This window comes from Rhinolophus sinicus, linkage group LG04 (genome assembly GCF_036562045.2).
Source record: "Rhinolophus sinicus isolate RSC01 linkage group LG04, ASM3656204v1, whole genome shotgun sequence".
NCBI classification, from domain to species: Eukaryota; Metazoa; Chordata; class Mammalia; order Chiroptera; family Rhinolophidae; genus Rhinolophus; species Rhinolophus sinicus.
The window spans coordinates 98,101,943-98,120,575 of NC_133754.1; the positions used below are offsets into that span (position 1 = coordinate 98,101,943).

The 18,633-nt window shown below is 33.5% G+C and overlaps 1 protein-coding gene across 7 annotated transcripts in view; it reads left to right on the forward strand.

The window, feature by feature from the left end:
• CDK8 (cyclin dependent kinase 8) overlaps positions 1–18,633 on the forward strand; it is a 101,468-nt gene that overhangs the window by 40,328 nt on the left and 42,507 nt on the right. For 6 of the 7 annotated variants that reach the window (XM_019736571.2, XM_074330050.1, XM_074330051.1 and 3 more), the window contains exons 2-4: positions 2,256–2,331; positions 11,231–11,341; positions 15,426–15,566. In XM_019736571.2, coding sequence (XP_019592130.1) covers positions 2,256–2,331; positions 11,231–11,341; positions 15,426–15,566 — 328 coding nt within the window. The remainder of the gene's footprint in view (positions 1–2,255; positions 2,332–11,230; positions 11,342–15,425; positions 15,567–18,633) is intronic. The other variant, XM_074330053.1, reaches the window with a different exon arrangement.

The window sequence follows — 18,633 nt, forward strand, 5'->3', positions numbered from 1 at the left end:
ATAAGGATCGTAAGTGAAACGAGGGAACAAATCTCTTCCATTTCCAGAGTGCCTTTTTACTAAAAAGTGATTGTGTAGCTGGGTGGATAAATGTGCTTTATAAACCACAAACTACTGTTATATTTTGATGGCAATTGTATTAGGTGATTTTTAAGAGGAGGTTAACTTTTTATAATTGAACATCTTTTTAAAATGTTTTGTATATTCTCCCATTTCACCTTTACTTCTGGTAATTTACTTTTATAAATATAAATATATAATTACTTAAGGATGCGGAGAGGACTGATAGCAGATTGGAATTTTTAGTTCATTGAGAAGGAATTTTTATATAGCAACTTGGCCATTTTTAAATGACAAAGTTGGGGGCTTGTTGTTAAGAAGGTGAATGGGCAAGTCTTTGGTTTAATTCATTTCCTTTCCCACCACTCTTTCTCTGTAGAGGGCTCACATCCAGGATATCATCCTCAAACAGTAGATAAAACAACAATCTGTTACACTCCAGGGTTAACTGTCAGGTTAAATTAATACCACGTACGTGAAAGTGTCTAATAGACTTATTCTGATCCCAGTTTCATTTTATTTTTGTGTCACCCTGTTTAACTTTAAGTTTTTCAGAACTCATTCAGACTTAGTGAGCATCGAGTACAGATATTCTTAGTGAATTTTTAATATAACGAGTGCCCATGGTACTTTCTTTACTGGAAAGTATATTATAAAGCTGATTGTCATCAAACAAATCTTTTTCCAGAAAAATAATGTTGTAGTTGGAATTTGTTTTCCTGACGAAGGATTAGGTATAAAATAGGGTGTAAAAGCAAAGATAAAGCTATGTAAGTTTTAATAATCATTTAAAATAACAGTATTAAATGACATTAAATGAATAGATTTTATAAGGAGCTACTCATTTCAGTCAAACCTTCACTCTATTCAGATCCCCAGCTGTACCATCCCTGCCCTCCTTTTAGCATATGACCTCATTTCCAACATCAAAGAGATATGAAAGCCATCAAAATGAGAACTCCCCCAGTTTTCTGACTCTGAACAACTTCTTTGCACCTATATCTATCCTTTCCTCTGCCTTTTTTCTTCCTATTACAATGGAAGAAGTATTTCTCTTTCTAGCCCTGAGTCTCATTTCTCCTCAGTGTTTCAGTCTTTGTTCTCTAAGTCTCTCTCTCTCTCTCTCTCTCTCTCCTTCCCCCACCCCTCCATCTCTCTCTCCCTCCATCCCTCCCTCCTTCCCCCATACTTCAGCGGTTCTCAAAGTGTGATCTGGGAATCCCTAGGTGGGTTCCTTTCACAGGATCTGCAAGGTCAACACTCTTTTCATAATAGTGCTATGAGATGATTTGCCTTTTTCACTCATGAGTGTATGGCAGATTTTTCCCTAAGAGGACATAATGTGAGGATGGCATTGCTGTGGTGGTGAAGGGTTATGTGTTTTTATATTCTGTTTTCTAAAGTTGGCACTCTTGAATTCTAATAGGGTAAATATTGATACACAAAGTATAGGGGTCCTGAGTCTGAGAAGTTTGAGAACTGCCAGGTGGGCCTCAGTTAGATGGTATTGCTTCTGAGAAGTCTGCTTGGGTCCTCCCCCAGAGTGACTTTAGGGTGACATTCTCTGCGGTTACCTACCAGTATTTATCATACTGTGTTGTGGTACATCAGTTATTTATCTGTCTAGACACAGAAAGCTCAAAAGAAGGAACTCCGTTGTATCCCTAGCACCTAGCACAGTTCTGGGTACATAGTAAGTGCTTAATAAACACTTGTTGAGCAGATCTCTTTGAAGGTCTTCAGGGGTATGAGGACTGTAACACATTTTAAATTATAACCATTTTGTACTTTAGTGATGCATTCATTTTTTTTTTTTTGACCCACTAGTATGTGAATGGGTTTTAGAAAGCAAGTGTCACTTTATGTGTGCACCATCACATGCATGCGTAGAGAGAAAGTGTATATATATTAGAGCAGAAGGACCTGTTACTGGAAGTCAGAAGCTCTGTTTCTGAATCTCTGTCTTCCGCAAATAACCGTGGAGACTTGGGCAAGTCTTTTTATTCCTTCGACTCTAACGTCTCTCATCAAATAATGGGATTGGACTAGATTATCTAGAAAGTTTATCCTGTATTACATTCTGAATATATGTGAGATATGTCAAATGTATATTAAATGTGTGATTTATATTTATGTTTTTTATTAAAATGTACATAAATTTAGATTTATGTATTAAAGTAACTTTGTTTTTACAGGAAAGATGATAAAGACTATGCTTTAAAACAAATAGAAGGAACCGGGATCTCTATGTCGGCATGTAGAGAAATAGCAGTAAGTGGAGCTCTTTTTATCATCATTATTATCAACCGACTTAAGAGTGACAACTGTGCAGGTCTCTGAATTGTATTTGTCATATATACACATTAATTGCAAGTTAACGAATATTTTTCATATCAACTATCTGTAGAAAAAGACTAGTTTTTTTAAAAGAGAAGTAAAGGTGGTATGTAGATCTAGTAAACATTTCTGTATAAATTCATTTATTTGAGGTTAAGCCTATCTCAGTTGCTTATATAAATACATATTTTTCCAATAAATGTCACTAGTTAATTATTTATTATAGTTATTATTTCATTGAGTACAATAAAAATGGTGTGTTAGTTCATACAAAATTAATACTTCTATTTTAATGAGACAAAATTAATGTTACTTATATGAACTTAAAATGAGATTGTGTTGCTTGATTTTCATCATATCTGTGTTCATTTGAGTATGTAAAAATACATGCCTTTTTGTTTTGGAAGCATAGCTTTCCATATGGTATTAGAATCTCATTTTGTTTTCAAAGGAAGATATTCTTCATGTTAATCCATTAGTAAATAATTATTCATACGATTAAACTGAGTATTACTTCATAATATTTTATTTCAGTTTTTACTGTTGTAAAACTTTGGGTCCAAATTTGTCTTTTCAGGCTTTGAACAGAATATTCTAGAATAATTACTATAATCTTTCCTTTTTGGGACTTCCAGTCCTTCTGTTTACCCGTAGATATAGGTTATTGTGACCTGGTGGTATTAATTTAAATAATTTTACTCATTTAACAGATTCTATACCACAGGGTTTTCAACTAACATTTATTGTGTAGCATGTTGACAGGAACTAAAGTACGTAAAAGTAAAGAAACAGAACAAGTCAGAGTCCTTGGCCTTAAGTATTTACATGCTGATGAGTAAAGAGACTCATAAATCGTAAAATAATATCAGTGTGCCATGCCCTATGGTAGAAGTGTATAGCGAATGTTAGAAGGGTAAACATCTAAACGAGAGAATCAAGGAGGGTTCCGGGTTTTGGAGGACATGTAAGAATTACCAACATGAGGGAAGAATAGGGATGAGACAGAGTGTATTCTTAACCAAATGTATGCTGTGTTGGAAATCGTATTTCATTTAATTGATAAATTTTTCATATTCTTGAATCTTGAGGCAAGATATCTGTACATTAACTGTAAGTTTTTCAACATCTATTCTGTATGTTCTAGTCAGCTTTAAAAAATTAAAATCCACTGAATGACGGTCAGTAATGTTAGACATCATGATAGTGATTACCTTTGAGGGGATAGGTAGTGGCAAGAAGGGGAGACAGGAGTTTTCAGAATGCTAGTAATGTTTCTTCATCTTGCTCTGGGGCTGGTTTTATGGATCAATATGTGAAAACTCACCGAGCTGTGCACTCATGGCTCAGTGATTTTCTCTATGTTTGTTATACTTCAGAAAGTTTTAAAAACAAAAAAATTTGGTTTCGGGAAGAGACATTCTCTTTATGTTTATATTGATAACTAAATGCAGTTTAAGCACAAAAAGGAATATGAAAGCTTAGTTTTAATGTATTTGATTGTGGTTTTTCAACCTAAGGTGAACAGAAATTTGTAATTTTGATGAAGTCTAATTTATACATTTTTTCATTTTATGACTGCTGTTTTCTGTGTCTGGCTGAAATCTTTATCGACCCACTGATTGTGAAGATATTTCTCTAAGTTTTCTCTAAAAGCTTTGTAGTTTTAGCTTTACATTTTAGTCTATGATTAGATTTTGTTTGTGGAATGATGTAGGGTTTGAGGCTCTCCTCTCATCCCATATGAATGTACAATTGTTGTACCATCATTTTTGGAAAAGATTCTTCCTGGTTGAATTCCTTTGGCCTCTTCCTAAAAACGAAATGGTTTTTTAAGTGTGGGACTATTTCCAGGCTCTATTTTGTTCCATTGATCCCTTTGTCTATTCTTATGCCAATACCAGATTAATCTAGTGTTACAGCAAGACTTGAAGTAAGATGGTGTAAGTCTACCATCTTTATTCTTCTGTTTCAGGATTGTTTGGGCTGTTTTAGGTCCTTTGCATTATTATATAAATTTTGTAATCATCTAGTCAATTTCTAATTCTAAAAAATGCCTACTGTGATTATCGTTTGGATCAATTCAGAGAGAATTGACATCTTAATAGTGTTGAAACTTCCAAATCATGAATCTAGTCCAATTTTTAAGGTTTTCTTTCATTTCTCGCAACTGTTTTATGGTTTTTAGTATAGATGTTTTGCAGACTTTTTATTAAATTCAGTCCTAAGCACTTCATGTTTTCTAATACTGTTGTACATGGAATCATTTTAAAATTTTTATTTTCCATTTGTTTGCTTCTGTAATCAGGAATAGAATTGATTTTTTTAATATTGTACATATGTATATTATATGTGTCTTATATATCTAAATTCACTGGTAAGTTTTTGGTGATAGCTCGGGATTTTCTATATATGTAATTATGTCACCTATGAATAAAAATAGTTTTACTTCTTTCCATCGTTATGCTTTTAATGTTTTTCTTTCCTTATGCACTGGCCACGGCCTTTCATTCAATGTTGAATAGTAGTGAGAGCGGACATCTTTGACTTGTTCCCAATCTTGAGGGAAAGTGTTTTCAGTGTTCACTGTTAAGTAAAATGCTAGCTGTAGTTATTTTTAAAGATGCTATTAGTCAGACTTAGGATGTTTCCTTCTATTTTTTCATAAATGGTGTTGAATTTTATCAAATGCTTTTTGTGTTCTTAAAGAGTTTAGGTCTATGAGTTTGAAGGATGTTAGTCTATGATTATCTTTCTTGTGATGCCACTGTCTTTGGTATCACAGTTGTGCTATCTTGATGAAACAAGTTACAGAACATGTCTTCATTGTCTATTTCTGACAGTTTCTATAGGACTGGTAGTTATTCTTCCCTAAATGTTGGATATTATCACCAATCAGTATTATTTTTTTAATAGATACAGAACTACTCAGATTTTATATTTCATCTTGTGTTTGATAAATTGTATTTTTATGTAATTTGTCCATTTGATTTAGTTGTTGAATTTATTAGCACAAAGTTGTTCATAATAGCCCTTATTATCTTTTTACATCTGTGGCTTCTGTAGTGATGTCCCTATTTCGTTACAGATTTGGTAATTTCTGTCTGTATCATTTGGTGTTTTCTGTCTATGTCATTGATTTTTGCTAGGATCTTTATTTTTTTTCTTTCCTTGTACTTACTATTTGGCTTACATTTCATTTTTATTTTCTTAAGCTGGAACGTTAGGTGATTAATTTTTAAACTATTCTTTTCTAATATAAGCAATGAAAACTGTAAATTTCCCTTTAAGCTGTGTTTTACTTGCATTCCACCCATTTTGTTATTTTCATTATTTAGTACAAAATATTTCAAATTTTCTTTGTGATTTTTTTCTTATTCATGGATTATTTAGAAATGTATTGTTTAATTTTTAAATATGTGAGGCTTTCTAGATAATTTATTATTGTTGATTACTCATTTCATTGCAGTCAGAGAAAAGAGACCCTATGTTTTAGAGATACGTACTGAAATATTTATAGGAGAAATCATATATTGCCTGGGATTTACTTCAAAATAATCCAGGATATGGTGGAAGGAGTGGGTATGAATATAGATAAAACGAGATAGGCTGTGAATTTACAATGAACGGTATATGGGGGTTTCTCTTACTGTTTTATTTACTTTTGAAAATACTGTCATAATGAAAAAGAAAAAAAAATCCCATCTCCGGGCAAGTCTCTCTCCTTTCCATTTATGAAATCTTCCTCTGAGAAGTCCTGTTTCCCCACCACTCACCTCTATTATTCTCTCGTGATCTGTACCCAGTTTCTTTCATAGCACTTACTATAAATTATAATTACAAGGAGTTTCTTTTTATGTGTTTATTTGTTTACTTATTTTCTATTTGTGGTTTCTACCCCCACTACACTGTAAACATTTCTTCACCAGTGTATACTAGTCTGGCATGTAGTATTTGCTCAGTAAATAATTGTAAAAGGATGGAAGGAAGGAAAGAATTCTGAGAATTTCTGCCAAAGTTAAGAGCATTGCCTGTCTTCCTCCTCACTGCATTGTAAGTGGTTTGTTTTGTATTTCTAAAATTTCCTGTGAGCTGGAATTTTCTAGCTTACTGATTTTCAAACCATGCTTCAGTGGTCCATCTTGTAGTTGGGATTGGGAAGTTAGGGGATCTGAGGTAGAGTTCCAGACTCTATTTTTTTAAAGCTCACATCTACTTTAACCTAAGCCCCTCAGTTTTTTCAAATTAACTTGAAGAAAAGGATTCACAGCTTCTTGAAAAATTGAAATAAATTTTGGAATATTTTTCCTTATGCTTTTATAGTAACTTTAACTCAACTATTACACTTACAGCATAAATATAGAATTTATTTTTTTGCTGTGCTCTAAAATTTTTAATATTAGAAATCAATGTCGTTTTGAGATATTACAGTTTTCTTATTGTTTTCTCACCACCCCTGTAGGTGGTATTTGTTGACAAGATGTGATTTTAAATATTATTAATTTTTTATTTGTACTTTAAAAGTTCAGATTAAGTGCGATATTTTATGGCACAATTGGAATGAATTAAGTTTTTGATGAATGATGTATTGAAGCACTTGTATTTTTAGCAGTGATCTTAGTACTCAGGGAATTATAAGATTTTATTCCAAGTAGAATTGGAGAAATTTCAGTGGTTTTTGTGATGGAAGCCATTGCATACATTTATTTAAACCTTTCCTTTAAATTTTTTTAACACCAAATTTTCAAAGAGGCAAAAAGTAACATAAAATGTTAAGAAATAGGCCCCCATATGCTATGAGCTCTGTATGGGGTGATGAAATAGTGAAGTTCTGTTCATCAGATATGAAAACTGGGGAATGCTCCCACAGGGTCAGCCCCAGCCTCGCAGTATTGCACGCAGCAGTTAAGGCCCCAGCCAGGTTACTTGAGCTCTCAGCCTGGCTTTACCTCAACTGGCTTGTGGGGCCCAAAGTAAGTTACTCACGTAATTTCCTATTTTAGTTAGCTCATTTGTAAAATAGGAATAATAATGATATCTCATCGGGTTATGGTGAGGAGCTCAGAACACCTCTTTGGACATAATAATTCATTTATTCACATATTTGTGTACTCACCAAACACTTCATGAGTACCTGTCAGGTGCTGGGCAATGTGCTAGAAGTGAGCAGTGCGTGGTGAGCAAGACACAGTGTTTGCCCTGGTCCGGTTCACAACCTAGTGGATACGTAACACATCTGTGTGCGGGCTGGAGAGAACTAGTGCCCCAGGGTGCTAGGTCTCCTGAGGCATTGGTATTAGCTATAGAATACTGGCCGTGTATTTTAAAAGTTAATTAAAAACATTTAAATCCTGATTCTAACCATTAACTAAGGATGTGACCTTGAGCAAATGATTGAATCCCGGGACACCACTGTTTTCTCATTTGTGAAATGGAAGTACATTAGTTCTCTTTATCTGCGGGGGATGTGTTCCCCCAGTGGGTGCCTGAAACCACACGCAGGTGGTACTGAACCCTGTGTGCTGTTCAGTTAAACAACATGGGGGTTAGAGGCACCGACCCCCACACGTTTGAAAATCCAAGTATAACTTTTGACTCTCCGAAAACTCAACTACTGTTTACCGGAACTTTCACCAAGAACATAAACAGTCTATTAACACATATTTTGTATGGTATATGTATTATATACCGTATTCTTACAATAAAGTAAGCTAGAGAAAAGAAAATGTGATTAAGAAAATTGTAAGGATGATTTACAGTAGTTATAGAAAACAATCCACATCCAAGTAGACCCATGCCATTCAAACTCGTGTTGTTCAAGGGTCAACTCTACTATGTTTTTTCCAATGCATACACACCTATGATACAATTTAATTTATAAATTAGTCACAGTAAGAGTTTAACAGTGATAACTAATATTAAAATAGAACAACTATAATAATATACTGTATAAAAGTTGCGTGAATGGCTTTGGGGCCATTATTAACTAAAATAACGGTTACTTGAACACAAGCACTGTGATGCCACAAGAGCTGATCTGACAACTGAGACAGTTGCCAGTGACTGATGGGCGGGAGTGTATGCAGTGGATACACTGGGCAAAGGGAGGCTTCACGTCCTGGGCTGCGTGAAGCAGGACAGCACAAGATTTCATCACACTACTTAGAATGGCGCACAATTTAAAACGTATGAATTATTTCTGGAATTTTTTATTTAATATTTTCAGGCCATGGTTGACCACAGGTAACTGAAATCACGGAAAGTGAAACTGTGGATAAGGAGGGACTACTCTCCTATAAATATTTCAGAGGGTAATCATGATTAAGTCAGATAATGCATGTCATATGCTTAGCACCGTACTTGGCAGTTGGGAAGAGCTTAATAAAATGGTTGCTGCTTTTTAATTTTGTTGTGTTTTTTTTTTTTTTTAAATGCAGGAGCTAAACCTCATCTTGGAGGTGAAATTGGGGAGATATCTAAGAATAGCTTTATATGTAAATTTCTAATAATTGGAGAGAACTTTTGCCAAAGCTTTGGAGTTTGTTTGTTATAATTTCTACCTGGCCAGTTTCCAGAAAGGACTTGAAATAGCTGCCTAGCTGAGAAGTGTGTTCCGTTTGTGAGGTAATGGAGAAAACACTGACCCAGAGCTAAGATGGACTTAGTACTGGGTTTAACTCTTTCAGCCAGCTGGATGGAAGGCTAGGCTTTCCCTTTCCAACTTGCCTTTTTGTTAATTAGAAAATGGTCAATTTTAGATACTGGCCTTTAGGTTTCTGAGGATTTATACATAATATCTAAATTCTCATAAGTTTGAAATTATATGAGTATTCTAAAAGCCGAAATATATAACTTGAATTTAATCTTGCTCCTAAATAAAATAATTATCACTTTCACAGAATAATTGTTAATATAGGTGACTTAATATATAGGCCATTCATTGTCTTTTCTTTGCTGAATTCATTTTAGAGCCCCTAATATATTGTTCATATCACATTTGTATTGATTCTTTTGGGGGACAGCAATGTTCTTATAAAAGGTACTGAAGTCATAAGTTCTAAGACCGTGACTTTCTCACATGGCTGTGACTTTCTCACACGACTGTCATATATTTGGAACACATTTGGAATGCACTGTGTAAGTTAGTTTTAACTGATAAAAACATAGTATCAGGTTTTTAAGAAGTTTTTTTCTTGTCATTGTTGCTGTTTTGTTTCTGCTTGGTGTGGTGGGAGTGCTTTTTAACTGATGGATTATTAGGGCCACTTTGGTTATTAACTGGTTATAAAAGGCGATAAAAGATTTTAAATTGAAGAATGTCCTTCTAGGAGATGAGAAAGGTTAAACTCATAAAAATGTTTCTACTTGGATGTTTCTGTTTGTATAAGTTCTTTATCATTTTATAAAAGTTTACAAAAATTTAATCAACTTTACTGTATAATTTAAATGCCTGAGAAAAAGTACCCTGTCTCACAGTTACAGATATGAATTTCCATTTGATATTAGATGTTGATGAATGTTGTATTTTCTAATGTTGCAGTTAGTTTTGAAAAGAATCACAAGCTACAGATTTGTTTCAAGTACAATTGTTTTGTGATGTCAAAATATAGACAACTAACAGAATGGGAGAAAATATTTATCAATCATATCTGATAAAGGTTTAATATCTAGTCTATATAAAGAATTATAACTCAACAACAACCAAAAAAACAAATCCAATTCATAAATGGGCAAAGGACTTGAACAGACATTTCTTTAAAGAAGATATACAAATGACCCATCAGCACATGAAAAGATACTCAACATCATTAGTCATCAGGGAAATGCAAATCAAAGCCACAGTGAGACTGCTTCATACCTATTAGGAGGTAGCTGTTAAAAAAAAAAAAAGGAATATAAGTGTTCATGAGGATGTGAAGAAGTTGGAACCCTCCTGCATTGCTGCTGGAATGTAAAATGGCCCAGCTGCTGTGAAAGCCAGTTTGCTGCTTCCTCAAAAAGTTAAACATAGAATTACCATATGACCCAGCAATTCACTTCTAGGTATACACCCAAAGAACTGAAAGCAGGTAATCGGATACCTGTATAACAGTGTTCATAGCAGCAGTATTCAAAGTCGCCAAAACATGGAAACAAGTCGTGTTCATCAGCAGATGAATGGATAAACAAAATGTGTATACATACGAGTACAGTGGGATATTCAACCATAAAAAGGAATGAAATTCTGGTACATGCTACAACATGGATTAACCTTGAAGACATTATGCTAAGTGAAATCAGCCAGTCACAGAAGGACAGATAGTATAATTCTACTTCCATAAAGTACCTAGAATAGGCAAGTTCATGGAAGCAGAAAGTAGAGTAGAGGATTCAAGGGCTGAGGGGCAGAGGGAAATAGGGAGTTATTGTTTAATAGGTACAAAGGTTCTGTTTAGGATAATGAAAAAGGTCTAAAATGGATAATGGCGATGATTGCACAACATTGTGGTGTACGTAATGCTAGTGAATTGTGCACTTAGAAATTGTTAAAATGGTAATTTTATGTTAGATATATTTTACCACCATAAAAATTAAAACAAAACAAAAAAGTAAACAATAACAAGATAATTATATTTTATCTTTTCAGTATCTTTTCCCCGCAGATTTTTTCTCTTTTATTACTGAAGCACCTGTGTGGGTATCTCAAAATTGTGTGGGTTCCTATTAGATTTTTAGGATTGAAAATTATTAGATTTTAGGGTTGGGTTTGTATTGCCTTTGAATTACAAATGGTGTGGGTTTTTTTAAACATTATTTCTATGGCAAAGATTTTTAATGGATCTCCTTTGTTTTGCAGTTACTTCGAGAGCTTAAGCATCCAAATGTCATCTCTCTTCAAAAGGTGTTTCTGTCTCATGCTGATAGGAAAGTATGGCTTCTGTTTGACTACGCTGAACATGACCTCTGGGTAAGGTGAATGGCTGGTAAGGTAGCAACTGGTTTCAGTCCAGGATAGTAAGAATAGGTTTACATTTTTACAATAAAAGTAACCTAATAGAATATGCTTGACCTATTCCCAAGGCTAGAGTATTTTGCTTTGTATTCTTACTTTTTTATCTTAACAGTTTGACTTTGTAACATACTACAGGCAATAATAGAATCTAAAGAGTATAAACAACTACTTAGTATTGTAGCCTAGCTATAGATTTTTGATAAAATAAAAAATTAACTGTAATAACTTTTGTTATAAAATTTAAAAGCATATTTCCTTTTATTCTGTAGTATAAAGGAATATAAAATGAGAAGGTGGTCTGCTCGTGTAGGGAAACGAATATATTACATTTGGAAGACTAAACTGAGATCCGGTGGTTCTGTTATTTGTCACATGACATTATGCAAGTCTCTTAATGGCTGTGAAGGGTAGTTTCCCCCATCTGTAAAACGTAATACTTTTCCTGCTTCTTTTACAGGATTTTTCTGAAGAGCAGTTCTGTATTTGAAAAGCTTTATAAATTAAGTGTACTATACAAATGTAGGAAACTATTATTAATCATTTATTGAATATCATTCATAATTGATATTCAGTATTCTAATGTATTTATTTTCATCAGAAATTCAATATTGTGCTTATTGGAATTGGACCTATTCTTGTATAGGAAGAATTCTTTGTGGAAGAGAGCTCTACTACAATATTAGGTTGGCATGAAAGTAGATTCTGTTGTGGCTTTTAGTTATTTCGTGTTTGTTGGCGTATATGAGAATATTGTTAGATACCCAGACTCAAATATTTGAAGATCCTCAAAGTCAAGTAATTACAGTTGATCAGTTTAATACAATGAAAAATGATGTGATATTGATAAAAATTATTATAAACTAAGAATTTAAGTTTATTTTGTCGAAATAGCTGAAATACAAACAATTATCTCAGTATTTTGCATTTACTAAGATGTTTTTAACATTGGTATTTTAAAAAGTCTTGAGTAACTAAAAGTTTATTCCTTTGTTAAATATAAGTTACATTTTAAAAAAAATCTAAAATGCCATCTTGTGGATAAGACTTTCTGATATATATAATAAAAATCTATAACAGACTGGCCAAAGCAATTTTGAAACATAACAAATTTATATCTTGATCAGTTGTGTTAACACAATTACAGTTTAAAACCAAAACTTTGGTAAACAAAACCCAATATTGTGTTAATTCATTAATAGCTTCTTCACTACTGTAAACTATATTTTTTCTGATATTTAATAAGTATTAAGGTTTTTAAACACTTCACTGTGTTTTGCATACTGGTCTATATTTACTAAATTAGCATGGCTGTGCATTTATTGAGATGAAAGAGAAAATATATATACTGATATGCAAGGGATTATATAGCCTGACTCAATTTCAAAAATCTTCAAAATAATTTACATTTCTCATTCGGCTGTAGTTTGTAATTATAAATACAAAATTTTGGAATAAAACCAGCACAAATTCCAATAAAACTGTTTAAAGTAAATTCACCTCAAAAATAGTAAAACAGTTTCAAACTCTTTTGCTCATTTCAAGAATTAGCCTCATTTATATAATTTTAACTTTAACATTTCAGAAATTGAAGCTTATCTGGGTTTCATATGCTTCCAGATTTATAAGAAATTGTTTCACTCTATTTGTAGATTTCTACCAGAGGTGCCAAAAAAATGTACACACATGACTTGTGGTCATCTTGTGTTATGGGTATATATTGTGTATTACAATTTTAATAGTTTTTTTCCTTTCTTAAAATGTGTATACATTTTTTGGCACCCTGTGTATTTTCCATGACTAAATGGGATTTGATTCTAATTGCTTTTATAAGTTGTCTGGAAAAAAGTTGTTTCAAACACAAAATAGACATGAAATTTTCTCTCTCTGTTTTGTAAAGCTATTGTCAGAGGTCCTTGCTGGTTGCAAATTTTCTTTCATTGTTAGCGTCTGTTCTTTTAGAAGAAATCTAAGCAAATCAAATTGGGATTCTTTTAATAAAAATTCATTAAATCAGGTGGCCAATATTGAATTGAATATTCACCATACTCAAACGTAACATGAAATCAAATTACGTAATCCAAATTTATGAGAAAATTTCCAGGCTGGTTTATAAACACGATTTGTAGTAAAACATAGTTGAGTATAGGAGATAATTGTATTCAGTATGATTCCTAACAGGATGGTGTGTAATACTTCATTTTACATGTAGGTATAATATTTATACTTTTGCAAATTATCCTGCATGTTATTGCTGCCAGGTGTGTATAGTCACCATTGGCGTTATCCTCATCTTATTAATAATACTTATGTAAGCCAGATAAGTACTTCTAATGTTCATTTTAATGAAAAGCAAATGATAATTCTGTGTGCTAAAACCGACTTCTTTATCCATTTTATTTTCTTATTTTAATTGGAATATTGAACTAAACTAGCTGGGGTGGAAGGCAACAGAGGGTGACCAAAACAGTTGTAGTAAAAAGAGTCATTTTAAAAAATAACTTAGGTGTCGGTGCAATTTCATGATATGCATACCACGTATTTGTTACCTAGTCCTGGAATAAAAATGAAGATAACAGATGTCCCCACGGTAGTTTTTTGTAGTTATAAAATATTGGTAAAAAAGTAACTTACAAAGCCCTAATAAAAGTGTTAACTGAAGAAACGTATATGGCACCAGTTAATTATCTTAACCTCCCCTGTGTATTTGTTGCTTTCATTCTTAACTCGGGCAGGTTTTAGGTTGTTAAAAAATGATGTATTTTAATTTATTTTTATTAAGCTCTGAGAGCCACTAACCCTTCTTAAAGTGAATAGAATTATCACATCATACTTAGGATAGGTAACCAAACATTCTAGTTTATTACGAGTTGCTGTAACTGTATTTTGTTTGCCTGCTCTTAAATACTTTGCAAAAATGACTGAGAAGAAACTTAAAACAATGTAATTCTGCTAACAAAATATAGATTAACCATAGAGCATATGCACCAGTTGGTACCCTTTACCTTCCCACCGGGTAGTCTTTGCTATATCTTTTTGCCTTGGAAAGTAAAACTCCTTCACTCATTAATCATTAGTTAGTTATTCCTTATCCGTGTTCTGCTTTCTATGTCATAAGAACATAGGAAGTCAAAATGTTCACCTACAGTATTAAATATCGCCTGTTTTAATTATGTTTGCTAATTTCAAGAGCACGGTTAGTGTTCGCTCGCCAGTACTGGTGAGGAGTCCGCTCTTGTGCGAATCCGATGCCAGGCATGCGCACACTGGCGCCCAAGCAGAGCGGGCTGCCGCTGACCTCTAGATTTTCGTGCAGTCTAAGAGTGCTTTAATTAAAATGAAGTAACTGTTGAGAGTTTGAAACATCTTGTTTCTGTTGAGAGGTACATTTATTCATAAAATGTTTCTGTTTATAAAGTAGTATTTCTTTTACAGGATGTCCATCAACACTGTACCTAGAAAGCTTTGATACATGGTACAAGGCTTTTGTTTTTTCGTCCGAACCCTTCATATTTCTAAATATTTCCAGTGTGAACTGGTCATTTGCATGTTATTTCTTTGTGCTTGTGTATATTTTATTGAAGTATTTCCCTGTTTGCTTTCTTTATAACACATATATAGGTACCATATCTATGTTACATAAGCCAGCCAGATATAGCTGTTGAAATTTGCTCTACTTTTTTTTTCTTCGTTTAATCACTACAGAATAAAAATGATTCTGTTCTAAAAATTTTCTACCAAATGAACAGGGGTTAAGTATACTCTAAAAGTAATTATTAATCATACTTTAAAAATAAAACTTTCTCTGTTGTAATCATTTATTTTCCAAGACACTATCATATGCTTAGGAAATGAAATTTTAGCTCTAGTGATTAGGAGATTTTAAAGTTATTTCTGTTATTCAGCAGAATGTGAAATTACATTTTCAGTATATGTGGGAATCCCTGAGTGTTTCTTTTTCTGTTAGGAAAATATTATACATCAAATTATCTTTCCCTCTTTTCTTTTTTTAAGCTTCCGGTGATATTTTCCTTTCTTTCAGCATATAATCAAGTTTCACAGAGCTTCTAAAGCAAACAAGAAGCCAGTTCAGTTACCTCGGGGAATGGTGAAGTCACTATTGTATCAGATCCTCGACGGGATCCACTACCTGCACGCTAACTGGGTGTTGCACAGGGACTTGGTAAGTTCATATGCAGTTAGGCTTGAGCTAGAAGGATGTATTTCTGTTTGGATGACTTTCTAGGTGTCTGTAGATACCAGTGCGACCCATGCCTGCAAACCTTCTAGAGTGGGAGTGCTACAGCCTCAAAACAGCCTCGCCTTGAGCTTTGTATGTAATTTGTCCTGCTCCTGTGACATACAGTAGCTGTTGTCTACTGAAGAGATGAAAGAGGGCACGTTTGTTTTCCTAAGCTTTTGTTTTTAAGTCTGTAAATAAATAATTGGCTTGCTTTATATTGATTATTAGATGCTAGGCAACCTCTAGAAATTGATATGTTTATGAGTAACTTGGAAACTTTGGAGCCTACTGCATACTAAGTTACATATTAAAAGAGGAGATGTTAATCCACTATATTAGTGGCAGTCTTATAGCCAATAGCCTTTATTAATCATAGCCGAGTACATTATTGAGAAGCCTTACCATGTTAAGGTGCATTAAATTTTACGAACTAAGCAACTTCAAAAATTGGCTTTTTAACTTTCATTTTATGTCGCAGAATAGTTTATGCTGTTTAAAATCCATCTAGCATGAAATTGTTCATTAAATTGTGCACTGTCCATTAAATCTTCATAGATTTAAATTATTTAAACCTCAAATTCCCATGTTGCATAATTATATTGCGCTTTTTTTTGTTATTTTCTTTGTAAAGGTAGTAACTATAGTAAGGTTTATAACAGGGCCTTCATTTCAAACAATTATAAACACAATGCTGGAAATGATGATTTGGTCTCTACTCCTGAGTACACAGGAAAAAACCCTGTAGATTGGAGGTGGAGCTCGTCTGCTCCTCACGCAGATATTCTTTCCAAGCTGCTCTCTAGTTAATGCATTTAATTCTGGCCTTCAAATCAGGTGATCCATTGTCAGAGTTTCTAGTTCTTTATCCATCTTCAATAAATCTCCTTGAAATACATTTAATGGTAGTTACTTCATCACCAGTTCTCATACCTAGAAAGCATTTAGACCAGGACTGATAACACATCAGAAATTTGGTTGAAAGAACTTTTTTCCTTATGCAAAGTTTATATTTATTAGAATTAGAATATTTTATTTACAAAATTGATTTGAAGAACAGAAATAAATTCTTTGGCTCTTTCAGGAGCTGAAAATTTCAGCTTTTAGAGGTGGAGTCAACTTAAGGAAAGACTTACTATTTTTGAGCTACTGACCTGTTTTATGATCTCTAAAAGAATAAAATCTGGGCTAAAGGGCATTTTCCCCTACCGAGAGTTAATTTTATGCTAAGGTAATGCTACATTTTCTTTTTATTGTAAATTATTTTTCATCATTAAAATCTGTATGTTTATTAAATGAATAGAAAATGATTTTTAAACCAGTATTTAAATTTTTATGTTAATATATGATGTATTTGAACCACTTGGAATAGTACCGTGTTCCCCCGAAAATAAGACCTAGCCGGACCATCATCTCTAATGTGTCTTTTGGAACAAAACTTAATGTAAGACCCGGTCTCATTTTACTGTAATGTAAGACCAGGTCTTACATAATATAACATAAGATCCGGTCTTATTTTACTATAAGACCCGGTCTTACGTAATATAATACCGGGTCTTATATTAATTTTTGCTCCAAAAGACGCATTAGAGCTGATGGTCCGGCTAGGTCTTACTTTCGGGGAAACACAGTATTAACTACGGTAGTGAAAATAATAATGAAGTCTAATTTCTTTTCCTTATCTTTTGGGAAAGCTCATTCTGTCACTTCCACAGGTTCTCTTTGACACAGGGTTAGTGTAGAACAGGCCATTTCAGTCGTCTCTGTGTGTTAGTGCTGTGCCTAGAGTTGGGGACGGTGGGCGCAGTGCCCCCAGGTGCAGGCAACAAAGGGGCACTGTCTATAGATGATTTAAAATAATAATGAAACAGACTAAAAATAATTACTTTTTATTGTCACCATATGCCAGCAATTCTGAACAATGTCAGTGATAAAATACTTACTCACTGAGGCAAACCACTCCCACTCCTCAGTCCCTCTTGATATGCCACTGTTATCTGTTTGTTTAGTAGTCTCTTTTCCCAAAATATTCTCCAAAGTGTAATATATCTTTTGTCTGCTGCTCCCTCCTTTGATTTTCCCTGTTTGAAGTGAGGTTTCCCATATTGTCTGTACATGACTTCTTAGTGCTCTTTCTAAACACCTAACCCTTCTGTGCGTCGCAGGCACACACAGGCCCACTGAACCATTGTATCATTGAAATGATAACCTCTGGCCCTAATCTGGATCTTACTGGTTCAGGTGCCTACCTCTTGCATTATTCTTCAGATCCTGGAGGAAAGATTCATTTTCATGTTCTTTAAAAATGTGCCAACCTTCCTGCCAACTGAAAATTAAATTTTGGAGTTTTGATGTTATATGTTTCAACTATAGCTACATGAGATACTAATATATAGTAATAAAGTATTTACTCTGAAGGATACTCTTTAGAAACTGTATAACGTGACTTTTTATACCCTTCTCAAATATTTGTTGTTATTTGCAGATGAAATATTTACCCTATAAGACCAAATACAATTAATAGTTAATTATATTCTTTGCTCCTTTTCAATCACATTTAGATGAAATGTGGGAATACTGATCTTGACAGATCTACATAAGTTTCTAATGTTATGAATTGAACCAGTTGGCTGAGTTGCTGATTCGCCACAAGAAACTTCGTACTAAGTTGGATAATTGGCACAGACCCCCCAAAAACACCATTTTAATAATACCCCAAAATGTTATTGAAGCTTTTGTTTATATAAAATTGACTTGGTTGTTAATAGAAATACCAGTTTGGGATAGTAGTTAGGAAGTTTTTTGTTTGCTGTGTAAAGTTGAACTTTCACAATTAATCATCCTATTTAGTAAATAAAGGTTAATTTTGTCACTATTAATCATCACATAATAACAGATCACTAATTGGGGTCTGTCATCCTTGCTGGGAAATAGAGATTTAATAATTCTGGAACCGTTGTTGGCTGAAGGTGATAATAAGTGCATATGTACAGATGTTTTAAGAGAGATG